The sequence below is a fragment of the Myodes glareolus genome, chromosome 5 (genome assembly GCF_982192425.1).
Source record: "Myodes glareolus chromosome 5, mMyoGla1.1, whole genome shotgun sequence".
Classification (NCBI taxonomy): Eukaryota; Metazoa; Chordata; class Mammalia; order Rodentia; family Cricetidae; genus Myodes; species Myodes glareolus.
In genome coordinates this window covers 16,254,136-16,278,305 of record NC_142030.1, presented here as the reverse complement: position 1 = coordinate 16,278,305, position 24,170 = coordinate 16,254,136, and the positions used below count along the sequence as shown (strand labels likewise).

The 24,170-nt window shown below is 45.4% G+C and overlaps 1 protein-coding gene across 1 annotated transcript in view; it reads right to left on the bottom strand.

Moving 5' to 3' along the window:
- Smyd3 (SET and MYND domain containing 3) overlaps positions 1-24,170 on the bottom strand; it is a 555,905-nt gene that overhangs the window by 123,497 nt on the left and 408,238 nt on the right. Inside the window, exons 6-7 of the mRNA XM_048436460.3 lie at positions 4,012-4,079; positions 2,128-2,230 (exon numbers count right to left, since the gene is read on the bottom strand). Of these exons, the coding sequence (XP_048292417.1) occupies positions 2,128-2,230; positions 4,012-4,079 (171 nt within the window). The remainder of the gene's footprint in view (positions 1-2,127; positions 2,231-4,011; positions 4,080-24,170) is intronic.

Here is a 24,170-nt window from a genome sequence, read left to right as displayed (position 1 = left end):
CTCCCCTCAATCTGGGAAATCAGAAAAGCTCCACTGATGAGAGGGGGTCTGGAAGAGCCTTGAAGGGCACATGGTACAGAGACTACTAGAAATGGTGCCAGACAGCAGGACGGCCATGCACGGGAAATGCCATTCACCAACAGGAGCACAATGTGAGCACAGACAAGAAGCTGCAACAAGAGCCTCAGAAGACACTCTTAGAGTTGAGAAGAGTCCTTGATATGCAACCCAGAGGGAGGCACCTTGGTCTTCGATGTCCAGCACTGAGCTGGACCATTTCTACTGGACAGGAAGAAGCACTTGCTTGTCATTCCAGAGACAGAGGACATGAAAAAGCGAAACAAACACAAAAAACAGGGGTTTACTTTTTTTTAAATTACTTAAAATCTAGCCAAGGAGAAAAAAATGGTAGCCAAGCTTAGAAAGCCCCAACTCCATCTCATAGCTTTTCTAGTTTCTAGCATCTTCCAGTGCTGGGAGTTGAACCTAGGACACTATACACGCTAGGTGCTCTACCACTGGGTGATACCCTAACACTATGTTGGTTAAAACATCATTACCATCAACAGCCACTCTGCCTTTAAATGACTTACAATGATTCACTTTAATTGTCAACTTGACTGCACTAAGATATGACTAGGAAATTATGAACACACACCTCTATTATCTATCAATGAGGGAGTTTCCAGTGACAGGCAGATCAGGAGAGTGCTGACCCAAACACGTGTAATCAATAGATATATTCAAAACTTAAATAGACTCTTGGAAAGAGGCCCACCTGAGGGAGGCGGGACCTGGCTGAGGATGTGGGTCACTGGGAACTATATGGCTCTGGTCCCCACTCCATATGGAACTATATGGAGCTCCACTCTGTCTACCACAATGTAAACTATCTCACTCATCTTCATGGTCAAGAGATGAACAGCCTCCATTACGTGTTCCTGCGGCCACAGTGGACTGTTTCACTACAGTCCAGAAACATGGGGCCAACTGACCATGGACTGAACCCTCCAAAATATGGAATTAAATAGATGGTTCTTCTTTCTAAGCTGTTTATGTCAGTCAAGTCACAGCAGTGCCAACATGACAAGCATACTAACAGTACTGAACCTAGAAGAGGTTCCCTGTCTACCCTGCCTTGAAGTCACATGACCCAAGAGAAACAGATCTAAATTCCCCATAGCATCAGAAGAGATCCTAGTGCACACTGGTCCTAAAGGCTGAAAACTCAGCTAAAGGGGCTGAGTAAGAGGTAGCGTACTTGGCTGCACATAAGTTTGGAAGGAATCCCTGTCTCTATAAAATATGGTAGCTCTAAGTAGGGCTTTATTTGGGGGAGTGCTACATGAATGTCGTAAAAGCTTACGGCCCGCCATTCCTTGCAGTAAATATCCACTTTAGCAAATTGGAAGGCAGGAGGAAATGGAGTTCTGGAAAACTACAACCAGAGTTCAGCATGGGTAGCAGCCGCAAGAACTCGACAGACTCTGTGTGGTCCCGCAGCCTATCTGTAGTGGCCTGGGGGAACTCCGGCTTCTGCAAGGTCCCTCACCTAAGAAGCTGTCTTGACCATCTAAACAAATGACACTGGAAAGTCCTGTTTGACCCTGTACCTTTGCTAAAACCATCACTCAAAAATGCTGAGGGGTCTACCAATGGCAAAGGTCTGAAAGAGTAAACCATGTCTACTTTCTTCAGACAGAATTTAAAATATCTCCAAAATGTGCTTAGAGGCTTTGGGGGCAAGCCCCGGGGATGCTACTGACAAGCTGGGTTGCCTCTCTAGCCATGGAAGAATGGCTGTTTGCTGGGATGCAACAGGCAGCTGAACTGTCATTGCCAATGAGGAGATTTAATGACTCACATGCATGGACACAAAACACCCAGGCTCCGTCACCAAAGAAATCTCTCAAATATATGTCAGAGGATTATCATACAGAAACCCAGGGGCCAAGACCAAAAACTCTGCATAGATTCACTCTACAGCTTTGCCTTCTTGGTGTCAGGGCAGCAAAGAGCTAGTTGTAACTGGTTGTAGGTGGGTGCTACACTGAGAAAGGCATTGAAGAGTGGCGGGGGGGGGGTAGGATAGGGAAAACAGGCAGCGGGAGGCATAGATCTCCTTACCTCCTCTCCAGCCTCGATTTCTCGCACTGCACGCAGCAGGAGATGGGGCCCGTTGAACACAATTGAGCAGTTGGGGTCACAGCTGTGATTCAGCAGAGACATACTGAAGGAAAGAAAAAAGGGGGGGATCATCAATGCTTACAGTTAAGCAGCTATATTAAATGGAAACAACAGCCAAAAGACACTTTAGGTGGGAGGGTCCAAAATGGGTTTGATGGAGAGGAAATGGAGACGGGGCTCCAGAAGCATTCACAGGTATGCCCATACCCTGCTTCATATGAAGTCGGGTACTTCTCATAACACAGGCTAAACAGGGAAGCTTGATAATAAAATCATTTTTCAGTCCTTTGAGGAGATGGATTGCATTAGAAACAGCCCAGTATGGTGACCCGAATGAAGGTGCTACTGACAAGTAGCCTGCAGAGAGATCATCTCCGAGCTAATAGCTATCACCCGAAGTTCCATTGACCCACAAGAGGATCTCACTGCTGAGCTCCGGTAGAGGAGGGCTGGGCCTCTGCTAGATGCTCACACTGAGGAATAATCGGGGGGACCTGCTCTCAGTAGGCCCTGATGCATTCTGGGAAGGAGCCTCGTCACGATTTTCCTGGAGATTTCACATGGGAAATGCCAAGACTTCACACCCTGAACTGACAGCAATTAGGAGAAACAAGTACTCTGAAGGAAGTACTTGCTCAGTGCCGGGGGCAGAGTGACCAACTCCAGCCACCCTAACGACACTGTGAGGGTTATTCACAGGTGAAGGGACCAGCGCCTAAGAATGAGACGGCTTAGCCAAGGACGCACAGTTTAACTGGGGACTGAACTGGAACCAGGCGGCCTGAGCTCAGAGCCCATGCTCTGAAGTCCTCTGCGCTGCTGCTTTTTGATACACGTGCTATCAATAGAGCTGACCTGCACCAGATGACACACGAGGGTCTAAGAGAGGAGCCTGAGTCTCAGATACAAGTGCTTAGGAGAAACACTATGAGCCCTAGAAGCATAAAGATAGGATGAAAGTCAGGGTAGTTCTAATGCTGGGCTTCATGCCATCTAGCTCAGGGTCAAAGGCTAAGGAACACTACAGCAGGCTACTCCTGAAGGCTCCCGGGCCTCTTCTAGCCGAGTGGAAAGCACGCTACTGCTTAAGTCAAACTTGGCCTCCTAGTCCCATGCCATATAAAATCATATAATGTGTGTAGCACGAGTTCTAAATGTTCTTAATAAAAACCCGGAGACAAATATTAGGGGTGAAAGCTGAGAGATCAGAGAAGCAGAGCAGCCAGCCACTAGCAAGACCTTTTATCTCTACCGATGCTCAGACCAAAGGGACGATCTGGTCCTCACACTGTGTCCTCTGACTGCATACTCAGACTGCATCTGAGCTTGTGTCTCCTCCTGCCTTGTATCCCTCTCTGTGCCCAGCCGTATCATTTCCTGTCTCCCTGGTGCTGGCTTTAAAGGCATGTGACTCCCAAGTGTTGGGGATTAAAGGTGTGACCCACCACTGCTCGGCTCTGCTTCTCTTTTAGACTGGAACATTCTTGTGTAGCCCAGGGTGGCCTTAAACTCACAGAGATCTGTCTGCCTCTGTCTCCTGAGTGCTGAGATTAAGGGTGTGTGCTACCGCTGCCTGGCCTCTATGGCTAACTAGTGGCTTAACTCTGCACTCTGATCTTCAGGCAAGCTTTATTTGCTAGATCACAGACAAAATATCACTACAAATATGGGTTATAAGACTTAACATTTTTACAGCTTCTTATAATTTACTACACTAAGTTTTGAGTTTGACTGTTGAGCTGGTTGCGACAAAAGCCTTCCTAATGTCCTACAAACAGCTGGCATGCGGCATGAGAGTGAGTGGGTTTGAGATGTCTGCCATACCTGGGGTACAGGCCAACGCCAACCTCCTGCATCTCCGCATTGCAGATGGTGAACGAGTTGCAGATCACCTGTGGAAATAAGAGGGGCCCTTGTTAGACGTCCACTTGAGGAATCCCACAGGCGCTCACAAAGGCTTGTGCTTTTTTGGGACTGCTTGGAGGGTCTCCCCAAGCATGGACTTTAAAATAACTTCTCAAGATACACACTCCCCAACCCCGGGGAAACATGCAGCTTCAAGGAACATGGAAACTATTAACTGTCGTCTAACCTCCCCCACCCACGTTCTACAACTCCATGAAATGTTCGAAATTCAAAATACAAATAAGCTACTCATGAAAAACTAAGCTCCTGTGGCACTGCCGCTTCTCAGGCCGCCTGCCTGGTCCAAAGGCCCCTTTATCTAAGGAATACAGCAGCCTGTTTGTTTTTATTCCTACAGAGTGAAGTGCACCCTGAGGGAGTTTGTGATCCAAGCTGCCCACAGACCACAAGGAGGACAGGAAGCTGCTCCATGGGGCCACAGCACATACTGAACACACAGAGCCCCTGGCTGGGCCTGTGGCATGTACCTGTGCCCTCTGGGAAGATAAGAAAAGAAAGAAAGAAAAACACAATCACTCTATACAGGGAACTTGAAAACCGTGTTTGTGCAGGAGGCAATGCAATGTGTCTGAGGCCACGAGGAAACGTGTGCGGGGCACTGGGCCTGAGTCACTGGTCTGGACCCTGGCACGAGATAATATCCACAGAGACATTAGGAAGAGAAGCAGGGGAAAGTCAAGGTGCCCCCTCTCACAGAACTTAAGTTCTACATGAAAGGAAGAAATCCCAAAGATGTAGAAGTTATCACTTGTGGGGAAGAGAAGTGAATGAACGTGAAGAATTCCTGAAAGAAGCTGAATCTGTCTATGCAGAGGGCAGACGACCTAGAACTCCAGAGAGGGAGAGTTGGAATGCTGCAGATCCAGAGCCCAGCTGCAATTCCTCTTCAGCTGTGTCTAGCCTCCTGGAGAGGCATCCCTGGCCTGCCTTGGTGTCAGACCTAATGCACTAATAAACAGATTAAAACCTTTGGAGTGGATTAACCTTGCAAAACCCTATTCTCCACCAATCAAAGGGCTAAGAATGCTACCAGATAGCATCTGAGGTCTGTAACTGAGATTTCCCAACCATGGTAGTAACCGTCTCTTTGGTGTTTCCACCAATGCGTTTTTAAAATTTCTTGATTTATTACTTTGTTCTGTTACAATAAAAACTGCATGAAACTGCTTCAACAATGCAATATGGAATTTGGGGTAACTTAAACCTGTGTTTCCAAGCCATGGCTGCTCATATTGACTCCAGAATAAACTAGTTCAGATTCCTTGTGAGGTGAGAGCCGTGTTTTCATGACAGGGACACGAGGAAAAGAGGTGGCACGCAAACAGGGGGTGGGAGGGACGACGGGAATGACCCCCAGGCTCCATAGGCAAGGAAAGTGTTGCAGCTGCCCACCTGAGTTCAGAGGGCATCGATTCCGGGCTCTGGTGTTCTGAAACAAAGGGCTGCTCCAGGGACTCAGGTGCAGAAAGAAAAGCAGAGACAGTTGACGAAGAAAGGAAATGCACTCCCGAGTACAGGGGTGAGCCAGGGAGCTGAGGAGAAAGCCCAAGGCTATGGGGCGTGAGGCAAACGACAGTGCATTTACAGAACCCCCATTTGTACAGCAGAATTTTCTAGAGCATGCTCTGTTCATTCTATGTAGTCCAAGTGAGGAAGGGCTTCTTTTCTATGTTAACCTTGATGTGTAGTTTTCTTTCTCCACGCTGTATTCTCCAGACACAAAGGTGTATGTCACTAAACAAACAAACAAACAAAATGTGCAGAGGCCTTTGAGGTAGGAGCGTTTGGGTGCACACAACAAGAATGCTGATGGAGCCCATGAAAGTGGTTAAGATAGGAGAGACCAGAGAGGTGGCTAGATCACACAGGACTCTACAGTTTGGGAATTTTATTTTAGGTGAAACGCCAAGCAAAGGAGTAAACGGGTCTGATTTCTGTCCGCAAAGGACCGCTCTGATAGCTACACACAGGACGAGCTGTTTAAAGGTGAGCCCACGTGGGTAGTACATGGGTCAGAGGCCCCTGCCATAGCCCAGGCAATGGTTTGGACACCAGCTACAGAAGTGGGAGGAGCTGGCAACACGGTCACCAGCTTCAGTGGAGCACTGCTGATGGGGAATGGAGTCGAGACAAACTTGGGGCTTGGCCTATGAGAGGCCTTTCGTGGCTGTCATTTATTAACAGGAGGAAGAAGGCAAAAGGAGTAAGTCTGGCATTAAGTGGGGGGGGGGGGTAGGGCTTTGTTTTCTTACGGCGAGTTTCAAAAGGCCCAGTTCACCTCCAAACCCAGACTAGGAATGAGCAAATGGAGTTTGGTGGGGGGCAGGTAGGGGCAGAGCTATAAATTTGGGATGAAATATAGAAAACCCATCAGAAAGAAAGGGGACAGAAGCGTGGTTGAGATAGATCATGACTACAAGCGGATGCCGCCTGCTGGAGTTTCTGTGTGGAAGGGCTGAGACAGCAAACCTCTCTGTCAGATTTACAGCAAGACACAGAGAGTATGAAAAGGTCCTTAGTCCGCGGTGCCGCTGCTGCAAACAGCTCTGAGATGGAAGCTAAGCAATGCGCCGCTGTCTGGCTCCCCCCGAAAGTCTTGATAAAACCACAGCTTCAAATCAGGAAGTGCACTGGTGCACAGACACATTGTAAACAAATTCTGGCTAAATTGCAGCCTTCTAGGCATCTGCTTTGTATTAAGCTGCAAGGGTGTGCTGCCTGTATATGCCCATACACACAGTGCATGATAAACGGACAAGGCTAAAGATTCTGGGGTTATTTCTTGAAATTTTAAACATTCTTAAATGGCTATGAATTGGAGCAATGTGATTACAGATTTTAAACTTTAAAATCTGTATCTTCTAGTATATTCAGAACAGCAGGGAAAGCAATCCACCAACAAAAATTCAGACCAAACAAATAAAATTTGCTAATATTAGAATGCAATTTTCCTTGAATTTTGAAGCAAATTAAAGGTTCTTCCAAAGTATTTTCATTCTGATGGACTCTCTAAGGATGAAAGTCTCAAACAAAACAAAATACTAGCTTGGTGTTTTTCTTAGGGATGTGTTTTCTCACCCCTGGACTCAGGTGATGGTCTTCATGCCTTTCGTAGCATTTACCACACTGGACCATTGACCACTGGGACCCTGCCCTGCATTGCCCACTGGCACCCTGTTCTACATTGCCCATTGGTACACTGCCCTAAGTGGCTGAGATTGCTTAAAACTGGGCTTTTCAGATGGTGCCCTGCCCCGAGAGACTCCATTCTACAAACAGCTTTTGAGCCCATCTTGAGGATAGAGAATGACTCTGTACCTGGGTGGACACAGGAGTGGCACTAAACACGACACGTACCCATGATTTATTCCTGAGAGTACAAACAGTATGACCTTATTAATTTATTGAGGTGACTTGGGAGTACAGGAGTACATGGGGATATTAAAATCATACCACAGAAACCTCGCTCAAGAACTTATCAGACTACATCAGACATGGAAAGGGTATAACTCCCTCTCTTGGGTCACACAGAGAGTTGGGCACCTAGCCCTGAGATGGCGGTGGCCCCAACAGTCTATAACCTGGCCATCTAGTGCATGCATCAAGGGGTGGACAGGCAGAGAACTCCTGACTGTCCCAGAGGCTTCAGGTTTAGCTCTAGTTCCTGCTGTTAGCATGGCCTGTGCACCTGTGCACCTGTGCACCACCTGGAACTACTGCACATCCATCCACGTGGACCCAGACCTGCCCTTCCCTTCACCTGGTCCCTGAACCAGGCAGCAGGGTATGTGTGTGTGTGTGTGTGTGTATGTGTGTAGTGATTCATTTATTCTCACGTCTAGCACAATGTCTGCTACATAGAAGCCACTACTAGACATATTTAGATAGATGGACTGCTTCATACATGTGGTCTTCAGCATTCCCAGGGGTCACTATCTAGAAAAGGGTCAGGGAAAATGTTTTCTTGTAAATGTGCTTATTTGTCAACTCCTACTTTTATTAAAAATGCTGGGTCCTGCACCAGCGAGACAGTTCAGAGGTTAAAGTGCTGTGCTACACAGCCTGACAACTTGAGTTTGATCCCCAAACCCATGGTAGAAGAGGACAGCAATTCCTGAAAGCTACATGGAGTGGAAGGAGAGAACCAATCCCCAAAAGGTGCTCCTCTGACCCTCTAGATACAACACAGAATGCACATATGTGAGACATAATGCACGTATGTCACATACATCATACACATGCACACAAAGTGATGATGATGAGGAGGGCCAACACCTATCTACATACATCATACACATACACACAGTGATGATGATGATGAGGGCCAACACATACCTACATACATCATACAAAAACACACAAAGTGATAATGACGAGGGTAATAATGATGACAGAATGTTGAGTCCATTTAATGCCACATTGATTAAGAACATAACCAGAGACTTTTTTTTTTTTTGCACAGTTCACAATAGCCACCATGGCTAGATACAGCTCTCAGACTCTACTTTGTGCTGAATGAACAGACAGATAATATATATGCCCGTGTTCGCTCAGTCATAATCTGAAAGTCACTGCTCTTTCTTAAGGAATGGGAAAATGAAAATCATGTCCGTCCAAGAATAAATTTTACACATTTTAAAAGCATTAGCTATGCATAAACAGTTTCCTTTAAAAATCCACATGGTAAAACAGTAATGAATGACTATTTCAGGCAAGAGGCACATTTAGAAATGTGTATCAATAGGATTGTTTCAATAAAAACAAGGAACACTGAGCAAAAGAGTTCCTTTTAAAAGCAAAGTGTGGGCGATGCTTGAAAAATATTTTCTGTGGCATGAAGCTAGAAAATATGTATTATTATTATTGAATATGAAGTTAAGCTTGAATTTTATATTTTTCCTCTAAAATAGCCAAAAGACTGTATCATGGCACCCTTTGTTAGACACCAAACATCTAGCGAGCAGGCACAAGTTGGTCATTGAACTATATTTTATAAAAATCCCAATATTTTATTTAAAAAACCCATGAAAGTTAAATTTGAAAATATACTACAACGAAATTTTTGTGTCACATAGTGCAAGTTCTAGGTTTATAACCTCACATTCATGTTCTGAGGTGGAACACATTCCCATAGGTTTGACACAGACATCAACCGACGCCAGAACACGACCTGGATACCAGAGGCATTTACTTACTTTACATATTAGGTGTTCAGATTCCACCCCAGTCCTCAAATTCTTAGAACTTAGATGGTTTCTACTGTGACAGTAAGTGGCGTGTAGAACTTGTGACGGGAGGCAGAGTCACTGCTGCACCATCCCTTGGAACAGCAGAGCTGAGCAGATGACATAAGACAGTGGACAGTTGGCTGGAGCAGAGCAATTCAGCACTGGACCAAGGACCGGTCACTTCCCCGCACACATCCCCTAATTACTAAGGACTACACAGCCTACTTCAAACAGCAACAGTTCCACTCTTCAAACAACATAATGAAATTTAAAACACTTAATAGGCGGAAACCCGGTTTCTTAACACAAACACAGAGTGGCTCCTCAGAGACATCTGCAGTGCTTTTGAGCATCTCCATTTAGTGCTGAGTAGAAGGGCTGGCTCACAGGACTGCTAATTATCGGCACCAAAGGTGAGCTTTCAAAAGAGCTTACCACAGCTAGTTTTATTAAGTTTTCAGGGTGAAAAAAAAAATGCAGCTAGGAAGAACTGGCAGATTATAAAAGCAAAACACATAAGTTTTTATTCAAAATAACCATCCTACCCCACTCCTACAACTAGTGTTTCTCTAACGTTGGAAGCACAGTGAGTAGTTAGTTGGGGCACAGTTTTCTCTTTCAGCTGTGTGTGTGACATTTTATTAAATACAGATTGGGCCTTTAGAAAATCATCTTCTGTTAGTCCCAAGGGTTGCAGTCCCCAATGGGAACGGCAATGGTGTTTAACTGGGCTGCCTGGAAAGGTCTGCTACAGGGGGAATAGGCAACGTTTCTTTTTTTCTTGTTTTTGGTTTTCCGAGACAGGGTTTCTCTGCATAACAGCCTTGGCTGTCCTGGAACCCGCTCTGTAGATCAGGCTGGACAGCATTTCTTAAATGAGGGCTCACAAACCCCAAGGTTAACCTGTTTCTAGAAGTTTCCATGAGAAGGATATTTACAGTAACCTTTCCAATACCGATGCTGAAAAAGTAATAACTAAAACAGCCATTGCCCCTTCATTGGGAAGGTACAGGACAGCTCCCATGGAGCATCAGTGGGCATGTCTAATTAGCATTATTCAATCATTTTGCAATGAATATTTGTATCAAAAAGAATCACATTGTACTCCATAAACACATGCAATTATTACTTGCCAATCAAACATTTGACGGTTTTAACACAGCAAACAAGGATGCTGGGAGACAAATGACGTGAAAAATGACAATTTTATAAATTTGTCCCAAAGGTGTTTTTTTTATTTTAATGACATCCTTAATCTGACTAAAATTCTTTCACAGAATCTGAAGGGATTAAACATGTGAGAAAGGGAATACTAGTCCTATTTTAAAGGACATGTATGTGTGTGTGTGTGTGTGTGTAAATACATAGGGTACGTATACTCACATATGTGTATACACAAGTGTTCCATGGAACTCTGTGTCTGTTGTCAGGAGTTGATTCTCTCCTTCTCAGGGATTGAATTTAGGTAGCCATGTTTGGCTGCAATCACCTTTAACTACTGAGCCATATTGTTGGCACTCATAATTCTATTGTTAACCAATGGAGTGAAGATATCAAAGCATATAGTATGTTCATGGGAATGTGCTTATATTTAGCCATTAAACCTCTCTATTACCTCATGATTTATAAAAAGAACATGAAAGTCACAAAATATAACCTTGTTGGCTTCCTTTTTCTTTTCTTTTTTTAAAATCAAGGTCTCAATATATAGCCCAGGCTGGCCTCAAACTTATGATTCTCCTGCCTCAGCCTCCTAAGTTGTGGGGTTATAGGTATCTTCTCCATGTCCTAATCTAGCTAGTTTCTTAAGGAAAAAAATTGTAAGAGTGTTGAGCATCAAATTCCTGAGTGCAAGATGCTACCTAAGACCAAATGCAACAAAAATCTATGTTAGTCATGTGGGATTTTTTATATAAAATTAATTTAAAGCAACTTAAACTATTCATGTATCACTTATCAAACAGAACATTCTTATATGTTATGAATTTTATGAAGTATCTTTGAGATTACCTTTATAATGCAAGCTAAGTAGAATATAAAATAAAATAATCTTAAAATAATTTCAATATCTTCTATATAGCAATAAAGTTGGGCAGGTATACTCTGCTGACTGACCAACATACTACAAGGTCTGACTCTAGCTGAGCATGCGATGCACCAAGGGGGCAGAGGCAACAAGGCTTGGCCAGGTGAAAATCAACATCAAGGCCAACATCCTAAATGAGGAGGCAGCAGCCACATGATGGCTTTGAATTTTCCATCCCTCCAAGGCCACAGGGTCGACTGTAAGCACGTGAGGGCTCTTTGGATGCCACACTGGCTTTGTGTGAGCTAGCCACACTCTCATTCCCCAAGGGCATGCCTCAGCACATCAAAAGACCATCTTTGATGAGAGAAGGCAAAACAGGAGTGATATCCTGGAGCCCCTGCATGGTTCTTTCCTGGACGCTATTACCCAGATCTCAGCTCATTAAAGCCGTCTGCTGGCACTCGCGAGAGATGTCCATCAGACGTGTAAAAGCCAGCAGCTCTGCGATGCCATTCCCACCACGTAATCTCCCTTCCACGCCCCCAGGCTCACAGCTGCTATCATGCTCCTAAATAACTTATTGCAAGATATTGTCACCAGTTTCTCTAGCTCTGCCGTGGAGCCTTGTGTTACAAGTTTCATTGGGATGCATCCCTATCCAAAGGCCAATCACAATAAGCTCAACTTCCTCCCCCTAGAACCTACTTAAAAATTCCTTTGTTTAGCTTCAATTTAAAAAAAAAAGTTCCTTTCCTTGAAAATCTATTTTCATATTTCCTTTTCATATAACAAGCATAGACATCCACCCCAGGCAGGGCCTGTGTTTTTCACTGTAATCTGTCTCCGCTCTAATTTTGAGTTACTAGATGACATGTACTGTGTGCTGGGTGGTTTACATCAGTCGAATTAGGCTGGATTGAATATAGCAGAGTGTGGCTCAAACCATCTGTGTTTTTCCATCAAACTAATGGAGAAAACTACATAAAAATGTTCCATGAAAAAGTTAAGACTGAACGCTAACTAGCTGCTTAATGCAGTTCCCCAAAGGTAAGCTAAATCCTGGTGCATGCTGAGGTCACTGTCAGATTGCCGAGAGGAAGGTGCAAACTCCCCAGAGAATGTCTGACAGCAAGGGTTTCTCATACTGCTCAGGCCTGTCACATTAGGGTGTGACACCCAGAAACATACAGTTCATATCACAGCACACGAAGTGGGCCTGACTCCGGTTCAAGTGTGTTTCTGCAGGAAAGAGTGCTGTGAATTTGTATTCAAGAATGTTTCACGTTGTGGTAATGTCTTAGTTAGGGTATCTACTGCTGTGAAGAGACACCATGACCACGGCAACTCTTATAAAGGAAAACATTTAATTGGGACTTGTTTACAGTTTCAGAGGTTTTAGTCCATTATCATTATGGCGGGACATGGTGGCATGCAAGCAGACATGGTGCTGGAGAAGGAGCAGAGAGTGGAGAAGGAGCTACATCTTGATCCTTCAGGCAACAGGAAGTGGTCTGTACTGGGTGTGGTTTGAGCATATATGAGACCTCAAAGCCCCACCTTCACAATGACATACTTCCTCCCACAAAGCCCTACCCACTCCAACAAAGTCACACCTCCGAATAGTGCCACTGTCTATGAACTTGTGGGGGCCAATTACATTCACCTACCATAGGTGGCAAATGACAGAGACCTCAGTGAGTCAGTCCTTCTGTGGCTGGACACTACCCTAATACTGCATTTGCAAGAGCCAGTGAGGGAAGGCCACAGAGGGTCCCTCAACTGTGCGGTGCAGAGGCTGCAAGAAATGAGGCCAGCTGCCCTTGTGGTTTCTCAAAGTATATCCCATTATTTTCAGAAGAAAATAAGAGAAAGATAAATCACAGCTGTCTCCTCTCTCCCACCGTACCTCTTTCTCTAGAAGTTGCTTATGGCTGCCCTTCCCTTCTCCCTCCAACCCGTGCTCACAGAAGGTCAACACTTTTGGCCAGAGAGAGTGAGTGAAGAACCACCAAAGCAAGGATTTAAAAGGCATACAAACCCAGGGGGCCACTGAAAGACAACACACTACGCCATGGCTGCTGGGGATGCAAGTGGTCCCCACCCATCCTTCCAGTCTCTGCTCAAGCAGACTGCTTCCTCAAGTTGTCCCTGGATTTTCTACTCTTCATGTCTTCTGGTCCCTGCAGAGCTGGAAGGTCCTTTTAAATAAGGCAGCCCTCTCCCTTCTTTATCCCTGAACTACCACTGATCTTTCGGGTGCTGACCAAGCCCCTTCTTGGGAGAGCGTCTCAGCTCTGCTCAGTGGAAGGGGGTAGTCTCTGGGCATATGAAGCACAACATTTGATCACACATCTACCCCAGCATTTGGTACCCTACATGGAGAGCTCAAAAAATGCTCTGTGAGTGAATGCATGCTGAGCGCATTTAATCTCAGTGACTGTTGCCTCTAAGAGCTTCACACAGATTGCCTAAGTTTGGGGGGCTGAAACAGGAGGATAGTGATTGTGAAGGCAGTTTAGGTTACAAAAAAAGCCTGAGGACCATCTTGGTGATCAGCAAGACCCTGGACAAAAATTAAAAATAACAGAAAAGAATTGTGGTGTCGCTTAGTGGTAGAGCACTTGCTTAGAATGCACAAGTCCCTGGGTTCAAGCCCCAGGCAACAAACAAGTTCATACTGCCCCCTCCTTCCTCCATTTTATCTCATCCTCTCTTTCTTCCTACAATAATAAACACTTGATCAGCAACCTACAGAGGCAAGATTCTGAGCTGCCCAAAAGTATACGAAAAAATCCCCATGTCAACTGCTCTTGTGCCCAGCAGTCTAGCTACAGGTCATTGGAGTGACTGGGGCAGATTGGAGAACGCTCACTATGGAAGGGACACCCAGGGAGAGGTTCAGAAGCTAGAGTCATAAGCGTAATGGAGACCTGCTCATCCTAACTGGTTTTACCAGAGCGGGCTGAGCACGGGAAACAGTGATCTGAAGAGGAGAGCGGGGACAGCCTTGAGGACATCAGGTACCTACTGGTCCTCAGTGTGCTCCTCTGTGACTTGCTGATCTGAAATCCATGCCATTGACCCACTGTTCCCTGGAGCACAAGGATCCCTTAAAACCAAACCACGCTGCTCAAGAGAGGAACACCTGCCATTTCTCTGTTACTAACACTGTGACACATGTCACATTCAGATTTCTCCTGACCACAAGGAGGTGCCAGCCAGGATCTCCACAAACAGAAGGTGAAGACTTCAACACACTTTCCGAAGGCGCTGCTCATGTGCTACCGAACACCAGTTGAGAAAAATCATTTCTGCAGAGCTCCTAGGGAGAGGACCGGGCAAGGTAAGGTTTGGGGCCTGGGGCCATCTGCAACGGAGACCTGCTGATTCCGTTATGAAAGGGCTCTCATGTGCCCAGAGCAGAAACAGGCACTAGGAAGGAGAGAAAATGACCCCTTTCACCATTTTGCTTTATTTCATTCGCTAAGTAGGCCCAGAAAGATTGAAAAACATGTTGCATGTCTCTCCAATTTTGACAGATTTTAGCCTTCCTTGGCCAAAGATGAGTTTCCTATTATCGGCCATATTTCTTTGTGAGCGACTCTGTCATAATACAAATGGCAGTAATGAGGATGACATTCTAATCTGTCAGATCAATTTAGAGACACAAGAGTCCACTGCGCTCCAGTGACCCTGGGAGGTACGCGGTCGCCACTCGCTCTGATTGCCCACGTGCAGGATTGCTGGGGATTAGGAGGGCCAGCTGGGAGGTATGGGGTGAATGGGCAGCTTTTGAACAGTCCACTCTCTTGCAGCCTGAGTGGCCACCATCCCTAAATTAGTGCCACAAAGAGAACGATATTCTCCCCTGGAGAGGGCAGGGAAGATTAATCAGCTGCAAAAAGAACAAGCGGCTAAAGGAAGAAAGAGAAAATGAAGCCTGGCACTTTGATTTGTGAGTGTCTCTGTGTCTGTGGCCATTCACACATAGATCCATCAGAGACAGAGACAGAGATAGAAAAAAGACACTTCCTCCCAGCCCACCCTTCTCCCTGCTCACCCTCCTCCCAGCTCCCCTCCAACAACCCCTACGGCTTTCCCTTGCTCCACAAATGCCTTCTGCCACATCACATTTAAAATCATGGGGGAACACGGCTTTTTATGTGGGGAGAAGTGGGCTAAATTGCTCACGTGCCTGCATTATACACCACTGGCCAATTCATTCGGAACAGGAAAGGCCCAGAAATAAAAGGCCAGAGCAGAGCAGAGAGCTACAAACCAGAGGTGTTGTGAGGATGAACTGAGAAGATAAAAGGAGGCCCTGGGAACGAGTCCTGACACCCAGGAAGCACAGTAAACAGCAGCGACTTGCACAATACCATCAATTAGACGACACCCTTAGCTAGGCAGGCATCGTACGCTAAGAAAGACCATCAACAACAGACCAATGCCTCAAAACTTGTGTTACTGAAATACAGCATTACTATAGAGACCTCGAGGCTTCTGGGAGAGAGCAAGTTGAAAATCTATACAGGCATGTCTGCCACTACAGTCACTTGAGGTTGAGTTTCTAGCCATCTCTCTGTCTCCTGGAATCTCACCCACTAAAAGGTTTGGCAGTTCTGGTCCTCTCCCTGGACAGGGTCTTGGGTTTGGGGGGGCTTTTAAAAAATTAAATAAAAAAACCCAAAAAACTAGTGTTTGGTCAGCCGTCATGGAACAGACTAACATAAGTCACTCAAGACCCAAACTATGTCCCTAGTATCAAGTTACAGGGCTTGTGCCAAGGCAGTGGGACTTGCAAGTGCGGTTGCACTCTGGGGTAACTTAATAAACGTGAGCTCCCAGCATTCTCCTTCCATATTGAGGTAAGTGGTGCCCACGTCCCTTGGAACTAAATTTAATCGAGTTATTTGAAAGCCCAAGTTCGTATTGCTTTTCTGCCCATCACACAGCTTTCTCTAGGTAATTGAGTGAAGGCATTCTGGAGGGGAGAGGGGGCAGAGACCCTGAGGATGGCGTTCACGGTCGTTCATTGCTAGCCTGACAAATGGAAGCACTAGGTAAAGAACTTTCTGGAATTAGGTGGCTATTTTTTACAGAGAGTGCTGGCCATCAGGGTCATAGAACACACCAGAGAACTGAGGGACATATAACAACATTTACTGGAACCTGGAAGGTGCTCACCTCCCCCCCCCCCCACCAGGCTTGCCAAGCATGTGTGAGGCCTTAGCCTTTCAAAAGAGCAACAACTTTAAAAAATACTTATGCAAAACTTTACAGAGACACAGTGTAGTAAACAGAGTCACATTGTATCTACTATATGTCCTAGTGAACTGGGGGTAATTAAAACACCGGCACCGCTGGTGGCCAGGGGCCTGCTACATTGTTGGTTGCATAAAAACCTGAGTGGATTATCCAGCCAATGCTCACTTTCCCCTAACGTAGGCATTTAAAATTACCTTACAAGTATTTACAGTTCCTAGCCACTAAGCCTGACTGTGCTGTCCGTGGCCTGGCTATTCCAGCTCCTCACTTTCCCTTTGTTCTCCCCTATTTAATTACTCTCGATGTCGCCTCCACTGAGAAGTCTGAACTTCCCACATAAACCAGCCAGCGACTGTTCAGTGTCACAGAGAAAAGAGCTAAGTTTTCCTTGTCTGGAGCTAAATTCACTTAGTTATTTCTAACCAGAACATCGTGAACGATCCTCTCTTTCCCTTTGACTCACGCCCTCTCCTAATTTTCCTCCCACATCTAGCCAAAACAGAGCATACTCACAGAATAATTAGGGTTAGTAATTATAGCAAACAGACGCGAATTTACAGATGCGAGGCTTCTAACTTTGACGTCAAAGGCAACGAGCGGCACAAAGGTCCAAATGAAAATCAATACTGCTTCTGAGAAAAGGTGCCAGCATCTTTAGGATGATAGGAAAAGAAACACTGGTTCACAAAAAATAAAACAGAAATAAGTAAAAAAAAAAATCACATTTGTGTAACATTAATTTTCATAGGATGGGGGGATATCACTGGAAAGCCATCTGAAGGGAAACATAAGTCAGAGCATTATCAATAAAAGGCAAGTTTTAAAACGGGAAATGTGAGGACTACTAGGGACGTGAGCAAAATATGAAAGGGGAATGGGCATGGAAAGAGGAGGATCGAGGCAGCACATGAGTTGAAAGCAGAAACATTATGAAGACCATCAGCCAAGAAAACCCCTGTCAATGCACATCTGTCCCACAGAGAGAGAAGACGGAAAAGCACAGGAAACTATATAATAAATACAATGATGGACACGGCTGCCAGATGAGCGGGCAGCTCACTGTCATCCTACCGGGGTAAACAGACAGGCTGGCTGTCAGAGCCCGCCAATGAGCAAACGCTGAGAGCGATGACCGACAGCTCCCGTTATCACTACTGTTCCCATCGAACTAACTTGAGGGGACCATGATGGAGGCTGCCCAAGTCTCCTGCTAATGACCAGTGAAAGACGTAGCCCCTGTTCCCAGCATTGCTCGCGTTCTCAGCAAAGGGAACACTGGCGCCAGTAAGCAGTAAGCAGATTTTATGGGGCTTTTAGCGAAGCAGAAGGCAAATACAGCCGAGGCCTGCACTGCAGAAGAAAACTGTCAAAGCTCTTCCTAAAATGATGAGCCTCAGCGTCCCAGATGACCTCGCGGGCTTCTGAGGAGTCCCAGCAGAAGCCATGAACTATTCGGCTGTCCACGAGGACCAGGTGCTGGACAACCACAAGCCTGCATGGCTATATCTCAGTGGGGACTAACGATCCTAGCTTGTAGTCAGTTACCGATGCCACGCAGAAAACAATGATCAGACACCGTGTGGAGTGGTCAGAGGATGAACCGGAGGCTCTAGGCGTCGAAGTCTTAGAGTCTAAGACAAAGGAACTTGGCAAATATGCCATCATGAAACCCCCAAACACACCAGAAAATGGTTAAACAAATAAACACCTTTGGGCAAAATGTTGCTATTTCTAGCTGTTAAGAGTTCTTTGGTTCTAATACAAATGATTCGAGTACATCAGGAGAAAGAACTGTTTTATTCCTTCTATATTTTAAATTCTCCATGTTGGGAAATTTGACTGTATACTGATACAATCCAACCATACCAAACCTTTTCATTAACCAAAAATATTGTTTCGGGATTTAACTCTGAAGATGGGGGGTAAGGAAACGCACTTCTAAAAATATTTATTTATTCATGTTCTTGAATTTTCAAGACAAGGTTTCTCTGTGTGACTGTCCAGGAACTCACTCTGTAGACCAGGCTGGCCTTGAACTCACAGAGATCTGCCTGCTTCTGCTCCTGAGTGCTGGGATTAAAGGTGTGCGCCACCACGGCAGGTTAGGAAAGTCACTCTTTTTGTTTGTTTGTTTGTTTGTTTTGTTTTGTTTATTTTGGTTTTTGAGACAGGGTTTCTCTGTGTAGTCCTAGCTGTCCTGGAACTAGCTCTTGCAGATCAGGCTGGCCTCGAACTCACAGAGATCCACCTGCCTCTGTCTCCCAAGTGCTGGGATGAAAGGCGTGCGCCACCACCGACCGGCAGGAAAATCTCTCTTAAGAAAACTAGCTGACAAAGGAAAGCAGCAGCAATGGAGCCCACAGGAAGCCTCCCGATCGTGCTCAGTGAGGAGCCATTTCCGTTCTTCACGGCAGTGTTAACCTCACAAGAGGAGCCTAGGAGATCAACAGGGAGGTCAATAGAGCTTAACAAACTATCCAAGGGCACAGCGGAACTCTGCAACATTTCTAATCATTCCTATTGAAATTTAAAAAAATCTCAAACTTTTCTTTTTGTGTCTAGGATGTGTGTACCCTCCACCCTCTCTGTGTTGCATGTTGTGTTGAGGTGTGTTTTGTGTGTGTGTGTGTGTGTGTGTGTGTGTACAATCGAATGCTTCTCATATTTCGCAAGTGGACATTCACCAATATTAGCTAATTGTCATTGTAAATCCATGTCACTTAGATGGGTCAAGGACACAGACCCAGAGAAAATGGAGGAGACGGTGAGGAATAGCCACAGGAAAAGGTAAGAAATAGTCAGAGGAAGTACTCCAGACTCCCCTGCCAATCTGTCTCCCCTCCCTGTCACTCTCACAGCATCCCCGCATCCCTTTTCCCCTCCCTACTGCTGTCACTTGTCATCTCTGGCTTACAATTTTATGTCTCTCTAGCTCCATTCGTCCCAACCTGGTCTCTAAACTGCCAGGTAAATATTTCTTAAGAATGAATTGAATTTTTCAAAGAGAAATACGAGATCTGCCCAGTGCTGCAGCATAAAGACAAAGTGCCTTGGCATGATGGGAAAGTCCCCCCAGAACCTGCTCAGCCCAGCTTCCCACCGAATCCAGCCTTCACTCCATCTCCCGTGAACGGGTCTCTTTCTCGGGCGCCAGTCATGCTCAGTCATGTGGTGTTCACAGAGTTTCCCCTTTAAACTGTGTCTTTTAAAAAGATCTCTGCTGTGTGGACGAGTGTTTGTCTGCATGTATATCTGTGCACAAAGGAGTGCTTGCTGCCCATGGAGGCCAGATGTGGGTGTTGGAGCCTTTGGAATCACAACACTCGTGAGCTGCCGTGTGGGTGCTGAGAACCGAGCCTGGGTGTTTTGTTAGAACAGCCAGTGCTGCCGACCATGGAGCTATCTCTTCAGGCCCCAAATATGTGATTGATCAAGTATCTTATAATTTTACTCGTCCTTCATGGTCAAGCCTAAATGCCATCTCTTTCAGGAAACGCTCCTGCATTCCGGTGAGTGCTTCCACGCACCTTCCTACTATTTCATTCACACATTAACTATAGGACTTCCTGATTCTCTCCTTTGAAATGAAGCTAATCATCAAAAAGTCAGTCTCTAACGCTGAATGCTAAGTGGCTAAGACCTGACTCTCTTTGTCCTGTGAACATTTCATGGCTTTTATCTGTGCAAACGTCTTTTCGTATTCAAAAGTTCCAAGTTCCCTGAGATTGTGATCCTTATTTCCCTTGAAGAAATGCTTTCAAAGAAAGAGTAAGTATATATTAATGATACATATTTACTATGAGCATGCTGTGATATAGTATACATTGTAATATTTATATTAAGCCAAGGTTGCATTTGCCCACCACCCAGTGAAAGAGAAATCGCTCCTCTCCACAAGTATTGACACAAACGTACAATATCCTTAGTGCTCCATCCAGTCCCACTCCCTTCCCACACTCTGGAAGTAATCCTTCTTTTTTGAGTTTTTTAATCTCTTTGTTTTTATAACAATCTTATTCCATATCACATGTCCTTATACGAATATTATATGTTTAGCGTGAAGTGCTTTGTCTTCTTGTAAGTTAAATTCTACCACACCTATTATTTCACAACGTTTTTAATAAACAAATGTTCCTGGTATTCATAAGTGATGGCGTATGTAGCTATAATGCAGTTGCTGAGGGAACATTTGTCCAATGTCTTCTAGAAAGCACTTAAGGAATGTCCAAAGAAATATATGATAAATTTAAAACCAAAAGCAAAACCCTGAAAAACTCTGATAATTCTTATAAGAGGGATACATAAATAAACCATGGTATTTTAAAAGCTCTCTCATACTAGCGTTTCTGGCATATCATAGAGTACCTTGCCACACTTTAAACAGGAAAATGATAAATCGATTTGAAGCAAAGCATGTCTCCTCCTCAGAGCCTGTTCGTGATCAGCTGCGCAGGAACCATCTGAAACATCCTCAAAATCATGTAAGACCCCAAGGTGGATGGTCATGTTTATCTCCACTGGGACTGATAAGGAAATCAAACGGGAACCATGATGTGCCAGCATCTCCTCAGATCTAAGCAGGCAGAGGATTATTTTGACGTAGCTGATTCTGTCTGCTTGCTTTTAAGCTCTATCAACCACTGAGATGCACAAGATTGACTTTTTCCCTGAGACTGCCATTCTCTCTAACCCTGACCTGCTTCCTCTTCCTTCACAGTGCTCCTCAGTGGGTGTTAGCCAGCTGTGAGCCAGCTGTGGTGCAGTGAGGAGGATGCAAGGATAGTTCTGCCTTTCAGAGCCCCTGCCTTCTCATCTCAAACTCCATCCTGGGGTGATGCGGGTTGCCTGAAATGACTTGTCTCTCACTATGTCATCATATGGTTGACTACACACACCTACTGCAAGGTGCTGGGCCACTCCACTAACCCTTATGGCATGTTGTGTGCACACTCTTTGGCAGAACCAAACTTCAGAAAAACAATCACCACGCCAGCATGTTACTCATCTAAAGTTCTCATTTTACTGACCTGGAAACTAATCCTGAGGATAACACACTTGGTAAAGACGCAAGAAGAGATGAATTATGCCAAACCCAATGATGTGTCCATCTGCAGCACCTGCCAGTTCATCCTTCCCAAATAATTGGCACAGAAACCCATGGAATGGAATTAAAGTCAAAGGCAAAACACAACCTATGTTTTCTATGGTTTTCTATGTTTTTTCATATGTTTCATGTTTCATATGTTTTTTCATATGTTTCTATGAAAACCTAGAAGACAAGGTTTTCTATGAAATTAAGTATGATTTACAGAAGCTCATCTCTCTCTATCTACGCCATTTCCCCCTGCTTAAGGGAGGGGAGTGGACATTATTTCGATGCTAGGTACAAATAAAGCCTACATATTAGCGTTCCCCTTTCCTTCCCTCCTATTTCAAGAACTTCACTTCCTCCTTTCCTCTTTCCCACCTGTCCCCTGAACTCACTCACCATCCCCACCTCCCACAGTGCCTGGAGGGAATTAGAGTGCTTGCCTTCTCTCTCCAGCCTCACCTTCTCTCGGGGTATGCCTCCTCCTTGCTAATTTGAGCCACCGTGTCATCATAAATAACCTTCTCTTGCACCCTGGATCTTTCATTGCTGTTATTTCTTCCACCTGCTTTGACAAATGCATGCTCTCTGCCACGGATCTATTGCTGCTCTACTTGAGGAAGCTCAAACCCTTCTTCAAACAGAAGCCACCTGTCACCGCCACACTGTCTCCTCCATACACGTCAATCAAGTCCAGCACCCACCTCCTGACTTTTCTGTCTACTTTCCGTCTTTCCCAGCAATCCCATCACCTGTCTGTCTTCATTGTCTGCTTAGACATCCTCGATCATCTGGAAAAGCCCTAACTTCCATCCTCCCCTCTCAAGCCTTAGAAAGGGCTCAGGGAAAGTTTTACCTTGAACTTAATTTCACTGCAGAATGCAGAGTTGTACAGTCACGTTAAATATGGAAGGACACTTGCAGGACCACCCCAGTCTAATGTCAGAGCTAACATCATTAGAGATCACAACAGTCAAGCCAGGGATTTTGGATGGATCGCTGGGGAAGCAAAGGTGTTATGGGATCAGCCCAGCGCCAGGCACTTGACCAGCTTCTGTGCATACTCCCTCATCACCAAGAAGCCGGGAAGACTTAGGAGCATCCTGTCCACTAACAAGCGCTGTTAGGACAGCTTGACAAAGGCATCAGAAAATAAAGCTAAATCTGTCTGCTACTTACATTCCAAAAGCAAGACATGTTTTAATTTGAAGGCATCTTAAGAAGGCTAAAGCCACCAAATTAGTATTCTGACAAGGCCGTCAAACATGATTCCGACTGCTAATCAACTAAAGCCCTTCACAAACACCCCGACACCTGCCACTTTCCCTCCCTTTGTCCACCATGAATTCCCCTTGTTCTAGGCCCACAAAACAGTCAGGCACTCTCTAAAGAGCCCTCGGATAGACGATGCTCTCCCTTCCCACGGGCTTTTTCCCTTTGTGCGAAATACCCTCGCTTTGTCCATTCATCTCCCAGTCCCCCGCTCAGCTCAGGGGTCACGTGTGTCAGGAGGCTCTCTTCACCTGAGAGGCCCTATAGCACTTGGCTCTCTAGGCTAGGATGGCTGACTTGTCTGTTTCACCTCCTACGCCTACTCCCAGCAGGCAGGAGCCACATTTGATTTTTGTTTGTTTCTTTCTTTCTTTTACATATAGCACAATGGCTGATACCTCATGGGTATTCAGTGACTCCAAAGAGCTGTGAGAGAAGTCACAGGGAGTGGATCTGGGATCACCATCCAAAAACCATTGGAAGCTAAAGTGAGCCACCGTATGAGTTGGCGTCTAAGCAGGGGCTTGATAACAACCCATTAGGAAGGACACCACATCCCAAAGTTGCCCTATGACCCAAAAATCTTCCTGGCCCTGCATTCTGAGCATCAGTGTTGTGGTGGTTTGAATGAAAATGGCACCCATAGACTCATAGGGAGAGGCACAATTAGGACGTATGGCCTTGTTGGAGTGGGTATATCACTCAGGACGGGCTTTGAGGTGTCAGCTGCTCAAGTCAGGTCTAGTCAGTCAGTCTCTCTCTCTCTCTCTCTCTCTCTCTCTCTCTCTCTCTCTCCCCTCCTGCCTGATGATCAACGTGCAGAACTTTCAGTGACCTCTCCACCTGCATGCCACCATGTTTTCCACCATGATGACAATGGACTAAACCTCTGAACTGTAAGCCAACCCCAATTAAGTGTTTTCCTTTTAAGAGTTGCTGTGGTCATGGTGTCTCTTCACAGCAATAGAAACCCTGATTAAGACAAGTGTATTCTGAGGCTAAGTAAGTCAACACTGAGGAAGTAATGATAATAGTCACACAGAGACAACCACAGAAAAGTGGGTTCTGGTTCTGAGGCTGCTGAGTGACTTTGGGGAGTCACTCAACTAACCTCACGCTGGTATCACTGTTTCTAAAATGAAGGGTGAAAGGAGAGCTTTGGAGAGGCAAC